Source organism: Lissotriton helveticus, chromosome 1_1 (assembly GCF_964261635.1).
Source record: "Lissotriton helveticus chromosome 1_1, aLisHel1.1, whole genome shotgun sequence".
Taxonomy (NCBI): domain Eukaryota; kingdom Metazoa; phylum Chordata; class Amphibia; order Caudata; family Salamandridae; genus Lissotriton; species Lissotriton helveticus.
Genome location: NC_136057.1, coordinates 1,360,788,576 through 1,360,810,402, shown reverse-complemented (window position 1 = coordinate 1,360,810,402; position 21,827 = coordinate 1,360,788,576). Strand labels below are relative to the sequence as shown.

Genomic DNA, 21,827 nt, shown 5'->3' with positions numbered 1-21,827 from the left:
GTATGTCCAGGAGGGACAAGTTGGGCACAGAATAGTGTGTCTGACTTTGTTTAGCATGCCTGGGAAGAATTCAGCAAGGCACACAGTTAGGTCAGTCACTATATCTACATGGGACATGTTTGGGAGAGACAGATAGAGTACGCACTACAGGGTGTATTATTTTGCCCTTATGACAAATGACAGGAAAAAACAGGCCAGACACATGCTGTGGTGGACCATGCCTGCAGCAAACAGGCCAAGCATACTAGAGTGTTTCAATATATCTGTCTGGAGGATGTAATGTAGCGACCATCTGGGCACTCATACCAGCTTGACACACTCTATGACGTTGATTTAATTTCTTACCATAAATGTGCAAACTGGTAAACCTGTGTATGGTAGTAATGTCAGGTAGCTCTGAATTGTGGCTCTGCACAGAGTAGCTGTGTCTGTCTGCTGTTTGTGTTTAGTCTATATGGTTGATAAGCATAGTAGCTTTGTATATGGATTTGTGTGATTGCCTTGGGGTGGTGGTACTATTTGGTAAAATTGTGTTATGGCTCTGCGTGTTAGCTCACTGTTTTGGCTCTGTGTCGCATATCTGTGTGTTAGTTCTGTTTGGTAGCAATATTAGATAGCTCTGTTGGTGACCTGTGTTGCAGTTATGTGTTTTGACTCCGTGTTTTAACTCTGTTTTATAAAAATGCCAGGCAGGTATTTGTGGTCGTTTTATGGAGTAGCCTTGTGTTATTCCTCTGTCAATTATCTCTCTTTTTACAGCAGATGGTAATGATGACTCTCTGTGTTAGTTCTGTGTGTTTGATTTGTATTTTGGCTCTGTGTATTGAATTTGTGTGTTACCTTAGTGTGTTGGTGTTGTTTGGTAGCTCAGTGCAGCAAACCAATCAGTTAATTAGTGCAGTAAGTGTTGGAGTTCATTTTGGTATCTCAGGGTGGTAGTTCTTTATTGTAGCTTAGCACTGAAGATTTGTGTGGAGACTCACTGAGGGTGCCTAGATCTATAGCTCAGTGTAGTGGCTCTGCGTGTTAACTGAAAATGCTACGTTAACCTGGTATTGTGGTGTGGTAACTTCCCATCAAAGCTTAGCCCAACAGGTCAGCGTAATAACTCATTATGATAGCCAAGCCTGGTAGCTGAGTGTGAGATGTAACATGTTAGTTTGGGATTATTGCTCATTGTGGTAGCTTCATAAGTAATCATTGGTTCTGTCAGGTAGGAACATTTCTTTACAGTTCAAAACATTTATGTAGTATCAATGAATCTTTGATAGAAGTTGGAACGCATATACAGTAACAATTTTTAGGCGGTATCACATACTTTTCACTTTTCTTTTTCATCAAAAACTGCAAAAATTCAAAGTACAGGCTGTCTAGTAATTCATAAAATGGAACGAAGCAAGTGACATGAATTTACAGTGAATAAAGTGCTAAAGTGACAGAAGGTGACTGAGTGTATTATACATACACATTGACACCTATAATATAATCCATAGGTACATATGGAATTGGCGGCAGCATCTCCTGTCCCTTTGTCCTAAGGAAGGCCCGCCATGACATTCCCTTAATTGCGCATTTGTTAGGGTCGAAACGTTGACGGATACACTTGTCCATACACTCTTAGATCTCGCTGTCCTTGAATTATTTATTTATTTATTTATTTTTTATTTTTTGTCCTCATTTGCCACCTAGGTTTTTATAGTGAAGACAGTAGGTTAACAAGCAGCATGCTGCCTCAGTTTTTTTACAACTGGCAGAGACTGAATTGAAATGTAGGCCGCGTCTCTCAGCATTAGTGTTTAAATCAACAATGCTCACCAAGATAAAACCTTAAGGAGGGTGCAGCTTGCAGCCAGGATACCACTGGTTTAATCACCAGGGCACAGCTATGCCCAGGAATGAGTTGAAATTGGACTAGAGATACTTAAAGCATATATTGTTTGGACTTAAAAATTCCTTTTCCCTCTCAAACTTTTTTTGTGTAATATTAACATGTCGTTTCTTCACTTCTATGTATAATACACTCAGTCACCTTCTGCCGCTTGGGCAATTTATTCACTGTAAATTCATGTCACTTGCGTCGTTCCATTTTATGAATTACTAGACAGCCTGTACTTTAAATTTTTGCAGTGTCTGATGGAAAAGAAAAGTAAAAAATGTTTGATTCCGTCTACAAATTGTTACTGTTTATGTGTTTCAACTACTATCAAAGATTCATTGATATTACATTAATGTTTTGAATTGTAAAGAAATGTTCTTATTCAATAGAACCAATTGTTACTTATGATATATATGCCTAGGTTCTGAGGGATACTGGGTTACCCCATTGCTTTCAACATTGTGGTAGCTTGGCATGGAGCTTGTTGTAGTAGCTTGGTGGTAACTCCATGTGGTAGTTTAATGAAGTAGTTCAGTATTGTTTCTCTGATACAGATACATTACTGTTATTTTCCATGAGAATAAATCAATGGAGGATAGACCTGGCAAAGAGCTCGGCCTGAAATGGTTTGTCATATTTCAATATCATGTCCGACTATCCTTTTCCTTTCTTCCACCACAGATTCTGACTCAAGAAGACTGGAACGTTGTCTTGTACAACGGCATGGCCAGCACCTCCCCGTGGGCTGCCCTCTACTTTGTCGCCCTTATGACCTTTGGCAACTACGTACTTTTCAACCTGCTAGTGGCCATCTTAGTCGAGGGATTCCAGGCAGAGGTGAGGATCCGTCTGTTTAAATTTGAGGTTAGGCAATCATGAACAAAGCAAAAAGGGGTCATTAGTGATACAGAAGAACACTTTGTTGAGATACATTTAATTTCTAATAACCATTTAAAATAATAAACGTTTAGTTTTGAGATCATCAACATTATCTTTAATAAAGTTCTAATTGCAGCATGAACATCACATTTGACAAACGTTTTTATCCCACTTTTTCATGACTGTTACAACAATACTTTTTCAATAGCAGACTCACATTTATGACATTGGTTAGCAGTTTTAATGCCTTTTTAATTTAGGTTTGTGAATATTAAAGGCTGTTTTTTCATGTCAGCTGGATTTTAATGATGTATAAGACTTTGTGTAGGTGTGAAACAAATTATTTCATTTCAGTGTGGTGTAAATCTAGTAACAGGTTGCATATCACTTTGCGGGCCATTTTTGTTTAGTTTCAGCATTGGTTTCAAAATTTTGAATATTGATTGCTTTACTTATGCATACTGTAACTGTACATGGTTTTCTTCAATTTTAACATAATCATTATTGAAGATCTTATTTTAATTGTAGTGTTCATTTTAGTGAATATTTTATTTTAGTTTTAGTGTTATTGTATTAAAACATTTTTATTTGGGTTTAGTGCAACATAAGAATGCATTTATGTGATAACTATTTATTCCGATTTGCTTTCAATGAAGGTTTTCTTTAGAGTTTGTACTTACTTTTATGGAGGTTTCTTGCGTTGTAAACATCACTTTCATGGACAATTATGTTTTAATTTTAACATCACGTTGACGAAAGTTTTAATCTTACTTCTAATGGAACTTCACTTTAGATAAAACTTCTGTATTGTTGGATGCCTTATTTTAATGAATCATTAATTTTATTTAGGTTTTATTTTAGTTTCAATATAGATGTTAATGGAGTTTTTAATTCTGTATTACATTACTTTTAATAATGGCATTATTACAGTAGATATTTGTTAAAAATACATTTAATAGGCTTTTTAAGATTTTAATGAAAGTAAAAAGTGCCATATTGATACCTACAATCAACATTAGGTACCACGTATGACATTTTAGCTTTTAATACCCCTATTAATATTAGGAAAAAAGTAAAAACATGTAGAACAGAAAGAACAATAGCAAGAGGAGAGACGAAAAGAAAGGGCACAATAACAGACCTTTATGACAATACTAAATTTATCAACTCCATCACAACCCAATTTACCAAAAGTACCACATTTACTCTCGTGACAAAGGTTTGTAAAACTAAAATGTGCTAACACCAGTTTTGGTGCCTGCAATAAAGTGGTGATTGTAAACCTGATTGGATAGTGTGAATGGTACTGTTGGTAAATGTGCACATACACACACACACACATATATATATATATATATATTATATATATATATATATTAAACAGCGGCACACACACATATATTAAACAGTGAAAGTCCTTTTGTGTAGTTATAGTTAGGTCATTGTTTCCTTTGAAAGAGCAATTTATGTTTAGTATTAACTTTGTGATGTTTGACAAATCTAAACAAAATTTTCCCAATTTTTTTTTTATTCCAAGCAAAAGGGAACAGATGTTCCAAAATGCTGATTTCCCATAGGAAATGTTTGTCACAGATACAGAAAAAACAGCTGAAAAAACTTACACCAAAGTTTATAAAAAGTTAGAACTTTACTGAGAAAGCCTTCTTTATGCAATTTGGTTTAAATCTATTCAGCTGTTTGTGAGAAATTTGCATTTAAAGAGGTGCTTAGGATGATCATGAAAGGGTTAAAAAGTAGGTATATATGACCTGTTGTTATCCAGATATGCTCTGATTGTCCACTTTAAAGGAGACTAGTCAATCCTGATTAGTTGTCCAAAACATGAGCAATATTTAATGACAGCTATTTCAGGACTAAGGGCCAGATGTAGGTAATTTTATTTTACCACCTCTTAAATACCGAATCATACCGATTCGGTATTTAAGAAGTGGTAAAATATAAGTACCGAGATGTAGGTAAATACAGATGTGCATTTACCGAATCGGTAAAAATCGGTATTTACCGATTCGGTAAATACCGACCGGTAATGCCCATTCATTCCTATGGGCTTTGAAGCCCATAGGAATGACTGGGCATTACCGATTCGGTAATTACCGAATCGGTAAATACCGAATTTCACAAGGGTGCAGGGGGTGTCACTTTGACACCCTCTAGCACCCCCAAAACGGGTTCAGGTGCCATGTGGCAGGCATACCTGCCCTAAGGGCAGGTCTGCCTGTCATATGGCACAGGTGTGCATGCACACATGTGCATGCACACCTGAATCGGTATTTTACCATCAAATAGGATTTGATGGTAAAATACCGATTTTTTAATGCTTGTGGGACTCAGAAGAGTCCCACCTACATATCAATTTTCCCGAATCGGTAAAAATACCGACTCGGTATTTTACAGAATCGGTAAATTTACCGATCGGTAAATTTACCGATTCTGTAAAATACAGAGCCCTACATCTCAAATTGCATTTACCGGTCGGTAACGGCCGAATTCGGCCGTTACCGACCGGTAAATGCCTACCTACATCTGGCCCCAAGGGAGAGGATCCCTGTGTCTTCAAAATTAATGAAAAAGCATATAGGAGGGTAGGGTAAGCACACCTTGACCTCCATGGGCATGTGTGGGGGGTCCCAAAAGCACCTCCCTTAAGTGGTTATCAACAGCATGGTGTGACAGCCATTACACAACCTGGGAATCATGGTGCTCAGTCAGATGCATTGTCGAGAATGCAAGGTTTTGAAGGTAAAAAAAAGCAGCACTAATAAAGGGTGAAAAACGATTTTCTTTACAATATAAATCATTTATTGGTGGTGTTATACTTATTGTATGAATTCAGGGGAGGTCCCAGTGGATTTTACCATGTGAAAAATGCTGACCCCCTGTTGCGATGTGATGAACTATGTTTAAGGAAATAGGATTTCTCTCATGATGTTCGCTGAGAGTTTATGGAAGTTGCTCGAGAAGCTAAAATAGGAACACATTTTCAATACATTCACACTATTATCCTCAGTCATGTGAGAATAAGTATGAGATTCAGAGGTAAAAAATATGTACTTCCAACAGAAGCAGCGTTCTTTCAGTTGATTCCCCAGTGTTCTACTGCAGCTTACCACAGTCTTCTACTGAATAAATAGAGCCCTAACATCCTGTATGCATGACAAACATGTAATTGTAATTGTATTTATATAGTGCTTACTACCCCTGATGAGACATCAAAGCACTTTTCAGCGAGTAGCACGCTACTCCGTAACCCAAAAAAGATTAGTTGTAAATTAGAATAGGAAATGTGAATTAATTTGAGTGGCAAAAATGTGAGTCTGTTAGTTGGATTGAAAGGATAATGGAGGGATAAAGAGGGAAGAGTCTAGCTAGTGTTTATTGGGAGAGCAAGGTAGGAGTAGTAGGTATGGGATGAATAAAGGAGAGATGGAGGAGGGAAGAGTCTCTAGAAATGGATTAGGGAGGTGCTAGTAGTAAAATGAGGTTTTAGATGATTCTAGGGAGGGCTACATGAAAGAAGAATTTAGAAAGGGTTGTTTTGGGGGCTTAGTGGTAAAAATTAGGTTTGGAGTGATGCAAGGAGAAATGGAGGAGGGAAGAGCCTAGAAATGGTTATTTTGGAGATCATAGTAATTGAATGAGGTTTGGGATGAGTCCAAGAGTAGAGGTAAAGGATATACTGAGAGAGGTATAGGGTGAGACATAGGGCAGTGCATTGGAGAGATGCAAATGTGTTTTTTAACAGTAGGTGTAAAGTAATAAATATATAGATACATACGTACATGAAAGGTATACATGTATAAGGAGGGTAATATATCAAGATTTAAATGGCCTTCTTAGCATGGCAGTCTTCTCCTCACACCTTGCTACAGGGATTCACTAGCCAGGAACCCCCACCGGACCTCGCTCCCTCGAGCGATATCCTCTTCCTCATAGGCACACTGGTCTTGGTTACCAGACAGACATTGGCACTCCCAAGCTCCAGAGGCAGTTGGTCTTGGATTTTCCCTGGGTGATGTTTCTTCTGCCAGCTGGGACACTGGCAGACCTGAACCCCCAGTCCTGGTCATAGACAGAAGTCTTGCAGAGCCTGCCTTCACACAGCCTGAAGGGCTGCTTGGTAGTTGACAATTTTGGAGGCCTTGAGCTCTTCTTCTTATAGTCCATTTCCAGACACCAAATGTGATTTAGGGTCTGAGTCTTTAAAGTTTGTGTTGAGGTTCTGCTTCCTTTTTGAAGTGCCCTCTCTTCTCCCTTGCCCTTCCTCCAGAAAGCTGTCTGTTACTGCAGGAGCCACTCCAATCTGATAGCCACACAACACAAGCTATGGGAGTGACTAGTAGTTCACACCTTGATGTCAGACCCAGTGATATGTATTGAAAGGTACCCCAGGACCTCAGCCCTACCCTTTATGATTCTCTTGCCAGCCCCATCTTCCTGAGATGTTCCCAGGCCCCTTCTCAGTGACCTCTCGCAGAATCACAGAGCACCCTTTGAAGTGTACTGAAGAGCCTGGCTCTTCTTCCCCCAGTGTGTCCCTCCTAGCTCACATGAATGTCGCAATCCACAAATTTGTCTGGAGGGATTCCTCTACCTTCTCATGCTCCTCAAGTCAGCTCTGAGTCTCCCAAAAAGGAACCCAGAATCTTTGATATATTGTACCATTCATAGGCACACAGACACACAACACATACAAACAACTCACACACGCTACACACTAACTTAATGTAGGCCAAGGGTGAGTGAAGCACAAAGCAGCAGAACTTTACAAGTGTGAGTCAGTAGACCTCACTCCAGTGACACAGGTAAAAAGGCCTGTTCACTACTACATATGACTAAACTGTATGCTGCCACCACCCCACTCGTACTGCTTAACTCCTGGCAAAAGCAGTAGCCTTTCACCACTATGAGGGTTACACTTTGAGCGCCCCTCCAGGTCCAACAAGACCGTAATCAGTAAAACATTTATCTCATGGTGCGCACACGTGAGAAGTGATCACCCATGAACAAAAATTAGAACCAGGGATTCAGACATCGTTGCAGCTGGGGCACTCTGGGGACAGGCACGCCATGCGAGAAACTTTTCTGTCCCAACAAGGGCCATTAGGTTTCCCCTGAGGGGTTGCAATCATGCCCTCATTGGGGATGCGAGCATGCACCCCCAAGGAAAAACAAACATCACCAAAAGTAAATGTGCTCCCAAGCATGTATGGTAAAAGGTCCAACCCCCAAACAATATTGTGCATTTTTATCTTCAATTTTATGTACACAAATGAGCGGAAAATCAACCTAAAAGTAATGGTGCACTGTACATGAGCAACAGTTACCTTACACAAGGTCACATACATTTTTATCAGGCATGGAGATTATGGGCCAGATGTAGGTAAAGTACATTTACTGATTCTAGAATACCGAATTTTACCGATTCGGTATTCTAGAATCAGTAAATGCTATGTATCTAAATATTCTGTAAGTATATTGGTACGATTCGGTATTTACCGAATCGGTAATTCCCAATATTCCCGATATTCCCGGTATTTACCGATTCAGTAATTCCCATTCATTCCTATGGGCCTTACGGAATCAGTAAATTCCGATTCGGTAAAATAGGGAAACATTCAAGGGTGGCAGGATGTCACATTGACACCCTGTTGCACCTCTGAATAGTGCTTGTGTGCACATGTGGCACACATACATGCCCTAAGGGCATGTATGTCTGCCATATTGCACTGTTGAAAATGCACAGATTTGCATTTTCAATGGTATTCGGTATTTACCACCAACTAATAGTTGGTGGTAAATAACGAATCCTTAAAGCACAATATTGCAAATTGCATTTGTCCCCAGCGGGTGCAATCACACCCTCCATGCGTACACGAATGTGCCCCCCAGGTGAAAACAAAAATCTCCATAAAATATATTTGTTCCTAGGGGGGTCCACCCACATGGTACGCAGGCCAAAAACACTGAAATCCCTGATGTCCAGTGGCTTTCTGCTCGGAGCAGGAAGTTGTTCGAAGGAGGCATCACCGGAAAGGGGAGGCTGTCTTCTTTTTCCAGCGATTCCTCCCTCATCCTGTGCAAAGAAACTCCCACTGTCTGCGGGAGCAGAACACTCACCTTCCTGTTCCTCCACTCTGGTGGGGGTTTGTGATGTCAGCGCGCTGACTTCACAAATGGGTGTGATAAGGGCTGGGGTCTGAGGCGGTAGGGAGTCTGCTTCATCAACACTCTGGGGTTAAAAAAATGGAAAGCACTGGAGATTCCGTTTATACCCTGCCCCAGCGTTGGCCGCAACAAAGGAGGTAATGCTTCCGAGATTCCATTCTAGAATCACTTCACTTAACCCCTTCCGTGCTGCCGTCGGCCATTTGCCGACCGCAGCACTACCTCCCTAGTGCTGCCGACGGCCAATGGCCGACGCGGCCCCGCCCGTTTTGCGGAAGTGCCACACTGTCGCAAAATCACGGCAGCGGTAAACGGGTTAAAAACATAAACCATACATGCAGTTCCACTGAGTGTAATATGCCATTTATTTCCACTATTGCGTGAGGGACAGGAGGAATATCATGATCCTTACTCAGTGGCGGTAATAAAATAGCATATTACACTCTGCATATCAGCGTACATATTACATATGTCACATTAGTGGGAATACATTTTTCTAAAATGAGATATTATTTAGAGCAACTGTACTAATGAACACACATGTATTACGACAATTCAAAGGTCAAGTTCCAAATTATGTTCACAGCATAATGACAACATCACTGTTTACTTCAAAGGTTGAATGTTTCAAAGCCTTTACACAAGAAAATAGCTCTCCTGCAAGTTACAAAGCTTCTTCAATGTGATTTTACCTTACTGCCTCAATGTAACCACTTGCGAACTGTTTTGGGGTTTTTTATTTTACTGCCTAAATGTAACCTCTTGCAATCTGTTTTTTGGTTTTTACCTGACTACCTAAATGTAACCCCCTTGCAATCTGTTTTTTGGGTTTTTACCTTACTGCCTCAATGTAAGCCCTTGCAATCTGTTTTTTGGTGTTTACCTTACTACCTAAATAAAACCCCTTGCAATCTGTTTTTTGGTTTTTACCTTACTGCCTAAGTAACCCCTTGCAATCTGTTTTTTGGGTTTTTACCTTACTGCCTAAATGTAACCCCTTGCAATCTGTTTTTGGGGTTTTTACCTTACTGCCTAAATGTAACCCCTTGCAATCTGTTTATTCGTTTTTTCGTTTTTACCTTACTGTCTAAATGTAACCCCTTACAATCTGCTTTTTGGTTTTTAACTTACTGCCTAAGGGTAACCCCTTGCAAACTGTTTTGGGGTTTTTACCTCACTGCCTAAATGTAACCCCTTGCAATCTGTTTTTGGGTTTTTACCTTACTGCACAAATGTAGCCCTTTACAATCTGTTTTTTGGTTAAATATCCTTTTTTCAAAAACATGAAAAAAGGCCATGGCATGAATCATGTGTGCAGATGCCTGGAGTGCAAAATATGTATTATTAACATTGTTAAGGATGGAAGGAGCACCATGAGCCACAGTGGTAGGATATATTTACGACTCTCGCTTTTCTGCACAATTCAGGGTGATGCAAACCGGTCCTACTCCGATGAGGAGAGAAGCTCCTCAAACATAGAAGACTGTGAAAAGCTGCGTGAGGCTCAGGCCCTTTCTGGTGAGTACTCCTCTTGCTTACTACATAGTCCCTCGAAGATTAGAAACCACATTTAAGGTCATGGCGTTCATACTCGGTACAGCAATTTGGTGCTTATGTATTGCCTGATTTATTAAATCTTTTTCTTGGCCTAAGACAGTTTTAGAAATGAGGTAAAGACTTTCTGAAACCGGGACAAATTGCCCTGATTTGCAAAGAGGGTTGTCTTAGTTGTAACACTGGCGATCTTTCCTGGCTTAAGACTAGATTAAGTCTATTGTTTCTGACTTAAGACAGCTTATGGGCCAGTTGTTCAAGAAACTGCATTGAAGCCCTGGTAGCGGCTTCAGTCGGTGCTTTTCAACGTACTCTTCAACCCCCATGGGCCAGCCCTTGGTTCTGAAACCACTCTATGTGATTGATCATCATGGCCTGGCTCAATGGCGATCGAAGCCTGCATTTGAATCTTTGCAAGGCGGCAGATAAGCACTCCTTGTGTTTGTCTGCAACTGTGTAGAATGGATTGGGTTTTTATGGCCAGATGTACTGAAGGACTTTACCATCGCAAACTCTGCAATATGCAAAAACCACAGGGTTTGTGACCATAAAACCCATTTTCTAATGTACTAACCTCATTTTGCGATTCACAAACCGTTTTCTGAATTGCAAAATGGTCTTTTAGATGTGTACCGAATGAAAATTTGGAAGGGGCAGGCCAGCTGGCCGAGATGTCAATAATATCATGGAGGAAGACTGGATGGACAAACTCGCGGAACACTAGCCTGAACACAGCAGTCGCCTACCCAAGTTCATCACTATCTTCAACAGCTGGTTCACCACCTTCGCTGACACAGTGGCTCCCTTCAAGCCCATCAAATCCGCAAGATCCAAACCACAAGCTTGGTGGTACACTGAGGAACTCAGGATTCCGAAGCGCTACTACAAACAAACAACTGGAGATCAGAAGGATAACCATGCCAAGACAACGTGGACAGGAACACATTCAAATCCACCCTCTAATGCTACCACTAACATATTCGGACCACCAAAAGTCCTGCGCTCGCAGACCACGTTGACGCTAGCACCAACAACAGCAAAGAGATATTCACCATCATGAAATATTGCACCTCCCCAGTGACTTCCTCCAGCAGCATCACTCCATCACAGGACCTTGACAACAAGTTCTCACAATTCTTCTGCAGCAAGATAACCATTATATAAAACAACTTCAACCCCCAACGGGACAAGATAGACTTTACAACACAACTCCCCAAATCATCAAAGGAAACCACTTTGTCCACATGGACTACAATTTACACAGACAAAACTGCATCCACTATGCAGTCCATCCACTCTGAAGCTCCATCAGACCCTTGGCCCCACCATGCCTTCATCAAAGGAATACAACCCAGACAGACAAGAGTGGCAATGAGCCCTAGTGTGGACTAGACCTCTGAGGTCATTAGAGCGGCCCTGAGGTCAGTAGCGACCCTCCATCCGACACCGACTTCATCTCTGGATGATGCCCGCAGGACTTTTCCTCTGACTCAGACTTGTAACCTTCACCATTGGAGAGACCACAGATAATGCCACAAATAGCGGATGAACTAATATAACAACCACAACAGGCCTAAATGCCATGGAGCTACCTGAGGGCCACCCCAAATACAGGAATGACTGACAAATATTTTTCCCTCTCACACCAGACCGCATCGATGGAGGCTCTGTCAGCAAGATTCAAACACTATGTTGAGCGTTACTCTTCGCTGGGCCAGTGGCCCTGTCACCATTGCTCCTACGGCAAATGCTTCGACCCCCGATTATCAATGCACTGAAAACAGTGGAGGCTGTAGCAGCTAGCTTTCTAACACTGTTAGGTTGGAAGGCCCTCTGTCCTTTGAGTTCTACATGTTTTGGGGTGGTGTTAAATATAATTCAAGAGACTCCCACCGCCATGCCAACACTGGTTGCCAAAGGGATTTGAGACCTCCCAAACCTTCTCTTTGCTGACAGGGATTGCTACCCCCATGTTCAACCCTGAACCCTGCCCAAAACACATGGAGAAACCTATAGATTTGTAACTTGTAAGGTCGGGGGACTAGGGACAGCTATCAAATGCTACAAAATCCACTCCCTAATTATGAAAGCAACAACGGTCCCATGCAACAACAATCAAGTATGTAGATAAATACAGACACAATGGAATCTGTATTAAGGTGACGTCCAGCCGGACAGTGGTCAAAATCTTTTAATAGTTTCAGCTAGATAAATAGAGAATATCCTTTGACAGTCTCACGTCGTGGGGTACAAGCCTGTACCTCATTTAACCAAAAACACTTTAGTACATTCAAAGTGAACAGAAAGGGCTTTTAGGCAAAAAAGCTGAGTTGTTCTTTAAATCACAATATGAACAAATATTTGCAAGATGCGCCATTACAATAACATAGTACACAATATACACACTGTATAAGGCACACAAATTGGTCGACCAATTTGTGTGCCTCATACAGTGTGTATAATCTCTATTTATCTAGTCTGTATTTATCTACATACTTGATTGTTGTTGCATGGGACCGTTGTTGCTTTCATAATAATTGCTCCCCGAGGTCTTGTGCTGATCATATTGGGGTCCCTTGTTTGAAAATATACAAAATCCACTCCCAACTTAGATGTATTCACATGGTCTTCCTCCTGGAGGCCTACCTCGACTTGCACCACCGCTGGCAGGATCAATTCGTCCATACCTCTTAGTCTTCGTTTTCCCGGGGAGCGGACATTTGGCTACACCTAGGGGTCCTCTTCATTGCTGATGAGTCTCCTATTGACAAGGGTGGGCACTATTTTATCTAACAGGGGCAACTAGATGGACAGCCAATAGTGATAAGGAGCTTATATGCCACCAATTTGGACCAACACCTGTTCCTGTATTCCTTTCCCACTCTCTTTGCCCACTGGGTAAGTATCTGCTGGCTACTGGGAGGAAATCGTAACTATGTCCTGGACCCGATAGTGGTCAGGTCCCACCCTCCCTGGTAGGCACCCTGGTACCCGCCATGCTAAGGCTCCCCCTGACTGGTTGCACTGTTTGTCCCTAGTGGACATAGAGTAAGCTCAAAACCCTCACCACAAAAAAGTATGCCTTTTTCTCCCCTCCTCATGACTTACATGTCCACCTCAGCCCCATAGTATGTTCCACTGACCTCATCATGAAGATCGCATGCATAACATTCCTGGGTAAGACCTTCTCTGACCTCAACCAGCTATATACAGATGTACACGGGGGGACAGTGCCTGCACCAGTCCCCGCTTGGAAACTCTAACCTCTATGGTTGGAAGATGCAACATTTGAATCTGCATTAACAAAGGCAATCACAGCATACTTCACTGATAATGCAGGCTCCGCATCTTCCTCCTTGGTGGAATGGGAAGCCTTTAAAGTAGTTATTCGGGGGACCTGCATCACCACCGTTGTGGTAGCCACCAAACCATAAACAATCAACTCTGACATTTTGAAAAATCACTGAGGCGGTGGGAAACTAGGGCCATGTCAAATCCTGCCCTTAAACACAACTTGGATTGATAACGGGAGGCACACACAGATAGAGCGCCTCAGATGCTTAGATTGGATGGCACATCAGGTGCGTACACAAGCCCAAGCCTAAAGGCTGGGCGGACTCTTGGCCAGACTGATTACCCTGTGTAGTCTAGGCACCTCAATCCGCAAATCAGGATACTGACAGGTACCACATAATTTGCAAATGGAAATAAACACCACTTTCCATACTTATTACACTGAGATGTATCGGGAAAGTGCCCATGGCCCAAATGACCCCCACATCAGTCCCTGGTGTCCGTGACGCTACCTCAGCTACTGTGGGATTACCAACAGGCCTTAGAAGGCATGATCACAGAGCATGACATAAAGGAAGCGATTAGGATGCTCCGAGGCGTTCGTCCTCTAGTTCGGATGGGCTGCCCCTCGAACTATACGCTACATATGAATCCTTAATACTGCATATCCGGCAGGTGTTCTACGAAGCAAAAGAGCATAGCTCCCTCCCGTCAACCCAGTGTGATTCCCTTGTATTAACCATTCCAAAACCTGGCTGTGACCCAGACCTCCCATATTCTTACCTTCCTATCTCCCTTCTATCTGCCAGTTACAAAATCCTTAGTAAAATTATCTCAGAGGGAATCCAGCCGCTTTTACTGACACTAGTATACCTGGAGCCAGAGCGCTTTTATTCCACGACGTAACACTTCACTGAACATCTGATGCCTATATGCTGTCCAGGAACTAGCATCTTGTGAGTGGCTCAATGCGGCCTGCCTTCCTTTGGACCTGGAACAGACCTTTGACTCTCTAGACTGGAAATACATGTTTTGGTTGCCAAAATACGAGGCTGGATTTAGTTGCTCTATTTATGCCTCACTGCCAGAGTCCAGACAGGTCGGTGCATCTCAGAGTCTTACCTGGTGGCCAGAAGCACTACAAAGGTCTGCCCCTCTCCCCCCTGCTCTTTGGCTTGAGCCTGGAGCCACTGGCAGCTCTCCTGAGTAACAGTGGTCAAGACTGGGAGATACCTATGGGACCTCAGATAAATGCCATCGCTATATACACAGATTAAATGATCCTTTATCTCCGAAATATCTATGGAGACTTACCTCTAACCTGTACTACTTCAGTGTGATCTCTGGTCTCCAAATTAACTATATCAAATCCATTGTCTTTCTATTCATTGACCATCCCCCGAGAGGCGCATACAACTGGGAAGCGAGGGTTGGTATGGGCCTTGCAGATGTTCAAATATTTGGGGGAACAAATATTCCACAAGGAAGGAGACCTCCTGGAAGGAAATCTTAGCAGGACCACCAGACTCGTAATCAGGCCCTTAGACTCCGTAATACACAAAACTGATCTGGGGAACTGGGCAGAAAGGGATGGTGCTACACACCTTGCAACACCTCCTATCCAGCGGCAGAATGGAGTCCCCAAACTTGACACAATACTATTTTGCTGCCCAACTCTAATGGGTTGCCCACTCATTGTCTGGACACCACACTGACAAGGCGAGACTCCCCCCAGCAACCTCCCACTTGCGTCACCTCAATGGACTATTTCTACCTGGCCACCAACAGATGGGCCAACAGCCGCTACTGTTACGGACAGCAGAGGAATGTTTAAAATGGGGGTTTCCACAGACCACAGCTGTTCAACCCTACTCCCTACTTGTACCATTGAGAGGGGTCACAATAGGTGGCTGAGTGTTTACTGGCTGCACCCTTGAGATCTGGGAGAACGCCGGCATTCATACGCTTGGCGGCCTCTTCACCAATGCGACACTAATGTTCTTTTGCGACCTCCAGGACCTCTATGAACTCCCTCGTGGGGCCTTCCTGGCTTACGGGATGCTCAAAGTGAGACCATAGAGAGAGGAGAAGATCTGGGGACCAGAACCATCCCAAGACCCTTTGTTACACGCCTTACACTCGGTGGAACATGGCAGGTGTCTAGTAACATGGCTACACCGAGCCTTGGCGAAAGCCCCCCTGACTGCATTAACCAACTTGCAGTCCATCTGGAAAGACTCACTGGGACAGGCATTCCATGATTCAGAATGTCTTAATGCCCTAGAATACCCCAAGAAGACACCTGGGAACTCCAGCTTTAAATATATATAATTGTGCATCCTGCACAGGACCACCCTGACCCTATGGCGCTTACATTGGATCTACCCAGTAGTACTGGATGAATTCCCCTGCTGCGCATTAGACTCAGCAGATGAGTTACACATGTTCCGGATGTGCAGAACGCTGGGGAATTACTAGGACATAGCACTTCTCAGTGATATCCCAGGCAACCGGAAGGGGCGACTTAAAACGGCACAACGCTGCCTCCTCGGTCTGTTACCATGCCCCAAAACCAAGGATGCAACTACTCGCTTTTTGGATCTCGCCCTGCTCCTAGCTTGACCCTGCTCCTAGCTTGACGGGCCATGGCAATGAAGTGGAATTCACCACTACCTCCATCCTTACCGCTGTGATGGGTGGAAGTAACCAGATGGGCGCAAGCGGAGAGCACTGCTCTTTGCTGGTAAGAGAGGCATACCATAATGAACTACCTGCTTACCTCACACGGGGACGTGATCCTACAAGATTTCACAATCCACCCTAGAGATGATGCCAGACCACCCTAGATGTCCACCACCAGAATCCACACTCTCCCACAATGGCCTAATGGCATATTAAATGCAGAAAATGTTCAAGCGAGCGTTCTTTGTTACTGACTAACAATATTCAACAACGGAAACACATCTCAGCCTTATACAAAGGCCTTTCAAATCCAGGATGGCTCTCGTCGTTGGATGTTCCCAAGCCTGTTGGGGGGGGGGGGGGGCTGCTGGTCTGGGCATCCGTCACACCTTTCCCAAACGATCCTTGACCCACACTCTGGAAATAAGGCCACCAACAGCAAGAGGGTATCTCATTAATGCCACCCATTCAATTCTTGCCCTCTGGAATCGGCTAAATCACCTGATGGCGTGAGATTAGGGCTTTGTTCCTTAGGCCTATGCTGCCAGCGTCTTCTCTGCTCGAGTGTCGGGCCGTATGCCTTCGCCGTGTGATGCCAGATGAAGGGACGGGCGCGCGAATAGCTGAAGACCTCGCGCTCTAAAGGAAGTTTCTAGAATTCTCTGAAAGAGCCGGGCGCACAAGAGGTCAGACGAGAAGCGCTGTGCGCTACAGGTCTCTGATTAGGACAAAAATAGACTTACCTCAGAGCTGACTGATGAGTGGAAGTAAGGGATGAGTCAGAGCTGGAGAGCAGCTCTCTGTGCGCCACATTATGGAGAATTCACACAGTCTAAAGACCTGTCTGGCTATGAGAAGGGGGCCTGGGGACCCCAGGGGCGCCGCTGACCCTCGCAAGCACGCTGTGTAGAGTGGCCCCACCTAATGTGTGCCCCACCTGTCCCTCCTAGGCATTCTGGCATGCTTCATACAGGGCCCTATATTAGTGTGTGCCCAGCCTGGCACCCACACACATGCTTCATGCCGTGACCAGTCCTACCAGGGCACAAGTCGAGGGTACATGCTGGTAGATGGTGTTTACCCACTTTTTCACAAGATGGATGCCGTCTCCCCTGCCAAGAAGTTGGGCCCCACAGAAATACGCTTAACTCTTCTCGGTGTAAATTTCAAACACCAGCACACATTCAGGGAGAGGTGTGGCGCCGCGGCCAGGGCGACTGACGCTGGCATCTGGGGATCACGGTTCGATCCCCGGCTCCGGCGGCAGGTTAGCCCAGCACCATGTGACTCTGGGCAATAGCTTGCTTAATCTTCCCGACGGCCCCCAGCGCCTAGAGACCCTTACGGGTGATTGTGCGCTTTACAAATGTGGATTATTCAGCAGTGCCTGTGAGACAGTGGTCTCCTTTCATTCCGAGCAGCAACGTGCAGGCGGCAAGGGGGCTTTCATATTGTCGATTCCAGCTGGGCCCATAACAAAGGGCGAAGTTAGCTGCCATCAGACCTCCTTTTGATTGAGTATCCTGGCTGGGAGTTACCAGGAACCTTACACCTACCTGCAAATGCAATGGAGGGGAAACAAAGGCACACATCTTATTACTTCACAGGTACTTAAGAGATGAATGCTTCTGACATTGTTCAGGCCCTGTATGTAAATCACATGCATGCACTGTAAGAATGTTAGACATGTTGGTCTGTCCCAGTATTTAAACAAATAACGACTTAAATACTCATATTTTAGTTTATTTATTTTATAGCCCTACTCATCCCAATTCAGAGTAACAAAGCACTCTACATCACTCACACACACACAAATTATACATTGACAATAAATCATATATGTGTAAATCAATGTGCAGGATGTGTTACATAAGACAATGAGGGTTGCAAGATGTAGAAGTCACATGTCCTTCATAGCTCACTGTGCTTTATTAGAAGAATTACAATTTGTGAACTGCAAGTAGCAAAAAGATCTCTGTGTTAAAAGCAGGAACCCACCTACTCATCAACATAAAACAAAAATGTGTCATCTGTGTGTCACATGGTGTGTTTTGCAGGAGACATTATCATTCTATGCTACTTTGATTCAAAACTGGGACTAGACAAAACTCAGATCTCTTTAGCAAGTGCATTAGCCTCTAGAGTTATATTGCCATTGTTATTATTCCCTGAAATGTACTGGGTACACAAAGATCTATGCAGCAAGTGCCTTAACCCCATAAGATAATTTAAGATGCAGACTTTGAAACCAAATAAGCAGAACATATTTAATGCCATTTTTCTTCTTGTTACCAATTTCTTTGGGGAAGAGTTTTAAAAAAACTGTATTGCTTGAGGCCCAGATATGTGTTGGGGTTGTGCCACTATTCTGCCACAATCTCGACGGAAAATAGAATTTTTTGTCAATGTGTCAAATGTTCTACTAAACATATGTTTGAGGTCTTATGATCTAATGGCACTTCATGTGATGTCACTTTCTGTGAGGTCATGGGTTGTGATTCCACTTCCTGTGATGCTATGTGCAATGTCACGCTCCATGATGTCACACCTTGTGATGTCACACGCTATGATGTCACTAACTTGATTAGTCGCCCTACTTCTTCTATTATTAGGACTTGTGCCCTGACCCAGCCTATCTCCTGCACAAAGTGAACCACACTAGTGTATGCCCCTCCTAGTGGGTGCTCAGCCCGTCCCTTCTATGCATTCTTCGTAGATTGGTATAAACTCGTACTGTATGTGGCCTGTCTCACCTAGGCATGAATCATATGCTTATACCCTTTAATGGGTGCTGCATTTGTTCACCCTGGATTCAAGCTAGCCTGGCTGATGAATCGTGACATACCCCAAAACCGGTCCCAGGATGGTTGCTTCCGGTCCAGAGAGGACCTGGCTTGGCAGTTCGGTCTGGACTGTTCCCATGAGGCACAGGGTCAAGGCTGATTTGCATATGGCTGGGTCCAAACTGGGGTGGCATTGTGGGCAACATAACAATTGATTTAACCCAGATCTCTTGACTGGAGGAGAATGTTTGAATCATCCAGCATTCCGTCCATCATTTGTTGCAGTTACACATTTGTTCCCCATCGTATGCCATGTACACTGGTGGTTGCAATTAGTGTATGTCACTAGTGTTTGCTGCTAGTGTTTGTCTGTCCCTCTCAGGCATATTCCCCAGTGTGCCAATGGCAGGGGAATAGCTCATTACAAGCAGTGATTTAAATGGGCAGGTAATGTCCAGCATCCATTTCTTCACTTGGGTGGGGGAGCGTCGCCCACTGCGAGCTGAGCAGGAAAAATTAAAATGGCAAAGAAAAGATTTCATTGCCATTTTATTTTTCAGATGTGCACACTCGCCGCACTGCAGCAGCCAGCCTACCTGGCCCAGAAACATGTGGGGTGTGTCCTCTGCTGTTGATTGGCAGCAGAGGGCAGTAGCAGTAGCTGGCTGGAGGCTCCAAATTGTGCGTGTCACTTTGGCTGGTTGTCTTGCGCCGTCCAAAGTGACATGCACACTTTGACGCTCTCCACCTAGCTGTGTTAGACAGCTGAGTGGAGACGAAGCACAGGCCTACAGGGCCTGAAGGAGCGTCCAGCCAGCCCGCTCCATCCAATACTGGTGCTGGTGTCACAGCATGAGGGCAGTGCCAGGATTGATTAAGGGAGTTGGCTGGGCCCATGCTGCAGGAAAGAAGAAGATCCGGACAAGAGCGAGGTGAGCAGCCAGGTAAGTGCCTTTTTTATTTATGTGTTTTGTTTTCTGTCCCTTGCTCCCTCCCCACCATTCCCCATAGCTGGCAGCTGCCGCTGGTACTGTCCGGAACAAAGTCCTGGACTTTTTTAATTTGAAAGGGAGAGTACCTACACTTCTCAGCATTGATACAATGCATTTAATGGGGGTGTGCCTGCACTTCCCAGGAGCAAACAGGTACCGTGAAAAGTGAGTGCCTGTACTTGTATATTTTCTTTTAAAGTACTGAGTCCTAGTGATGTCACTCTACCAAAAAATGAGAAGCACGAGCCTATGCATTCTCTGGCTACAATGCTCACCAAGTGTATGAATCTTTTCTGCTGCTTCTGCTGTCAGGTGTGTCGAGTCAGGCCAGCTCATAACTTCACACTGGCCCTTGTGCTCTAGCCACCCAGGTGGACTTCTTGCTAGAGTGCACAAAGATGCATTTGGTGACGACCTTGCCCTCAGGCATAATTCCTGCACTGTTGCATTGTTACAGTAAGGATGAGGTATTGCCCTGCAGGCCACGCCTACTCTTCTCTGGTTCTGAGCAGCCTCCACATGTGGCCTTTGTTGCCTTGTTAAGGTGTCAGACCTTGCACTGCTGGCCATGCCCACCTGTAGCACCGTTGACTAAAAGAACTCCACTCTATGCCACCCCAGTCTATGACACTGTATATCACTCCACTATAGAACACTGCACTCTAGAACACTCTACTCGACTCTACGCCCCTCCACTCTTCGGCCTGCCACTCTACTCCACTCTACTCTACTCGGCACCACTCCACTCTACTGCAGAGCACTTCACTATTCTCTACTCTATACCATTGAGTACAGTCTACACCACTCTACTCCATGACACTCCGCTCTACTCCATCACACTTGACTCTACTTGACAACACTCAGCTCTATGTGACTTCACTCTACTCTACAACACTTTCCTCCACTCCACAACACTCTTCTTCACTCTGTGTCACTTCACTCTACAACAACCTACTCCACTCTATGCAACTGTTATGTTATGTTATGTTATATAACTTTTATATAGCGCACGGCTACTCGATATGAGTGTCCCGGCGCTTTCCACCTGCAGCTCAGAGTAAAAATAACACAACACAGCTAAAATGAGGAAAAAAAACAACAGAGGAAAACAATAAGAAAACTCTTAGGGAGAAAACTCTCCCTAAGCCTCTCCTCGATACTTTACTACACTCTATGCCACTCCAATCTATGCCACCCCAGTCTGCAACATTCTATGGCACTCCACACTACGACACTCTGTACGCCTCCACTCTACATTATTCCACTCTACTTCAACCTACTCTATTCTACACCACTCCAATCTACTCTACTCTACACTACTCCACTCCAATCTACACCGCTTTACACCAAGGCACTCCACTCTGCTCTATGACATCCACTCTACTTCGTCAGGTAGTGTAAACAACAAAAGAGTGTCACTATTTCATATAAGAAGAAAAAAGGGGAGCATGGAAAATCTAATTAGATTTTTAGAAAGCCCTCACTCAGCAACCTAGTTGGTGACATGCTTCATCATCGGGCCCCACCGGGAGAGGCCGAGTGCCTCCCCGGTGTGCTACGACGCCACATTACTGCGGAGCT

At 43.9% G+C, this 21,827-nt stretch overlaps 1 protein-coding gene across 1 annotated transcript in view; it reads left to right on the top strand.

Annotated features, from left to right (window-relative positions):
• The window catches only part of CACNA1I (calcium voltage-gated channel subunit alpha1 I), a 646,661-nt gene that overhangs the window by 335,923 nt on the left and 288,911 nt on the right, over positions 1 to 21,827 (top strand). Inside the window, exons 11-12 of the mRNA XM_078650206.1 lie at positions 2,558 to 2,713; positions 10,369 to 10,459. Coding sequence (XP_078506332.1) covers positions 2,558 to 2,713; positions 10,369 to 10,459 — 247 coding nt within the window. The remainder of the gene's footprint in view (positions 1 to 2,557; positions 2,714 to 10,368; positions 10,460 to 21,827) is intronic.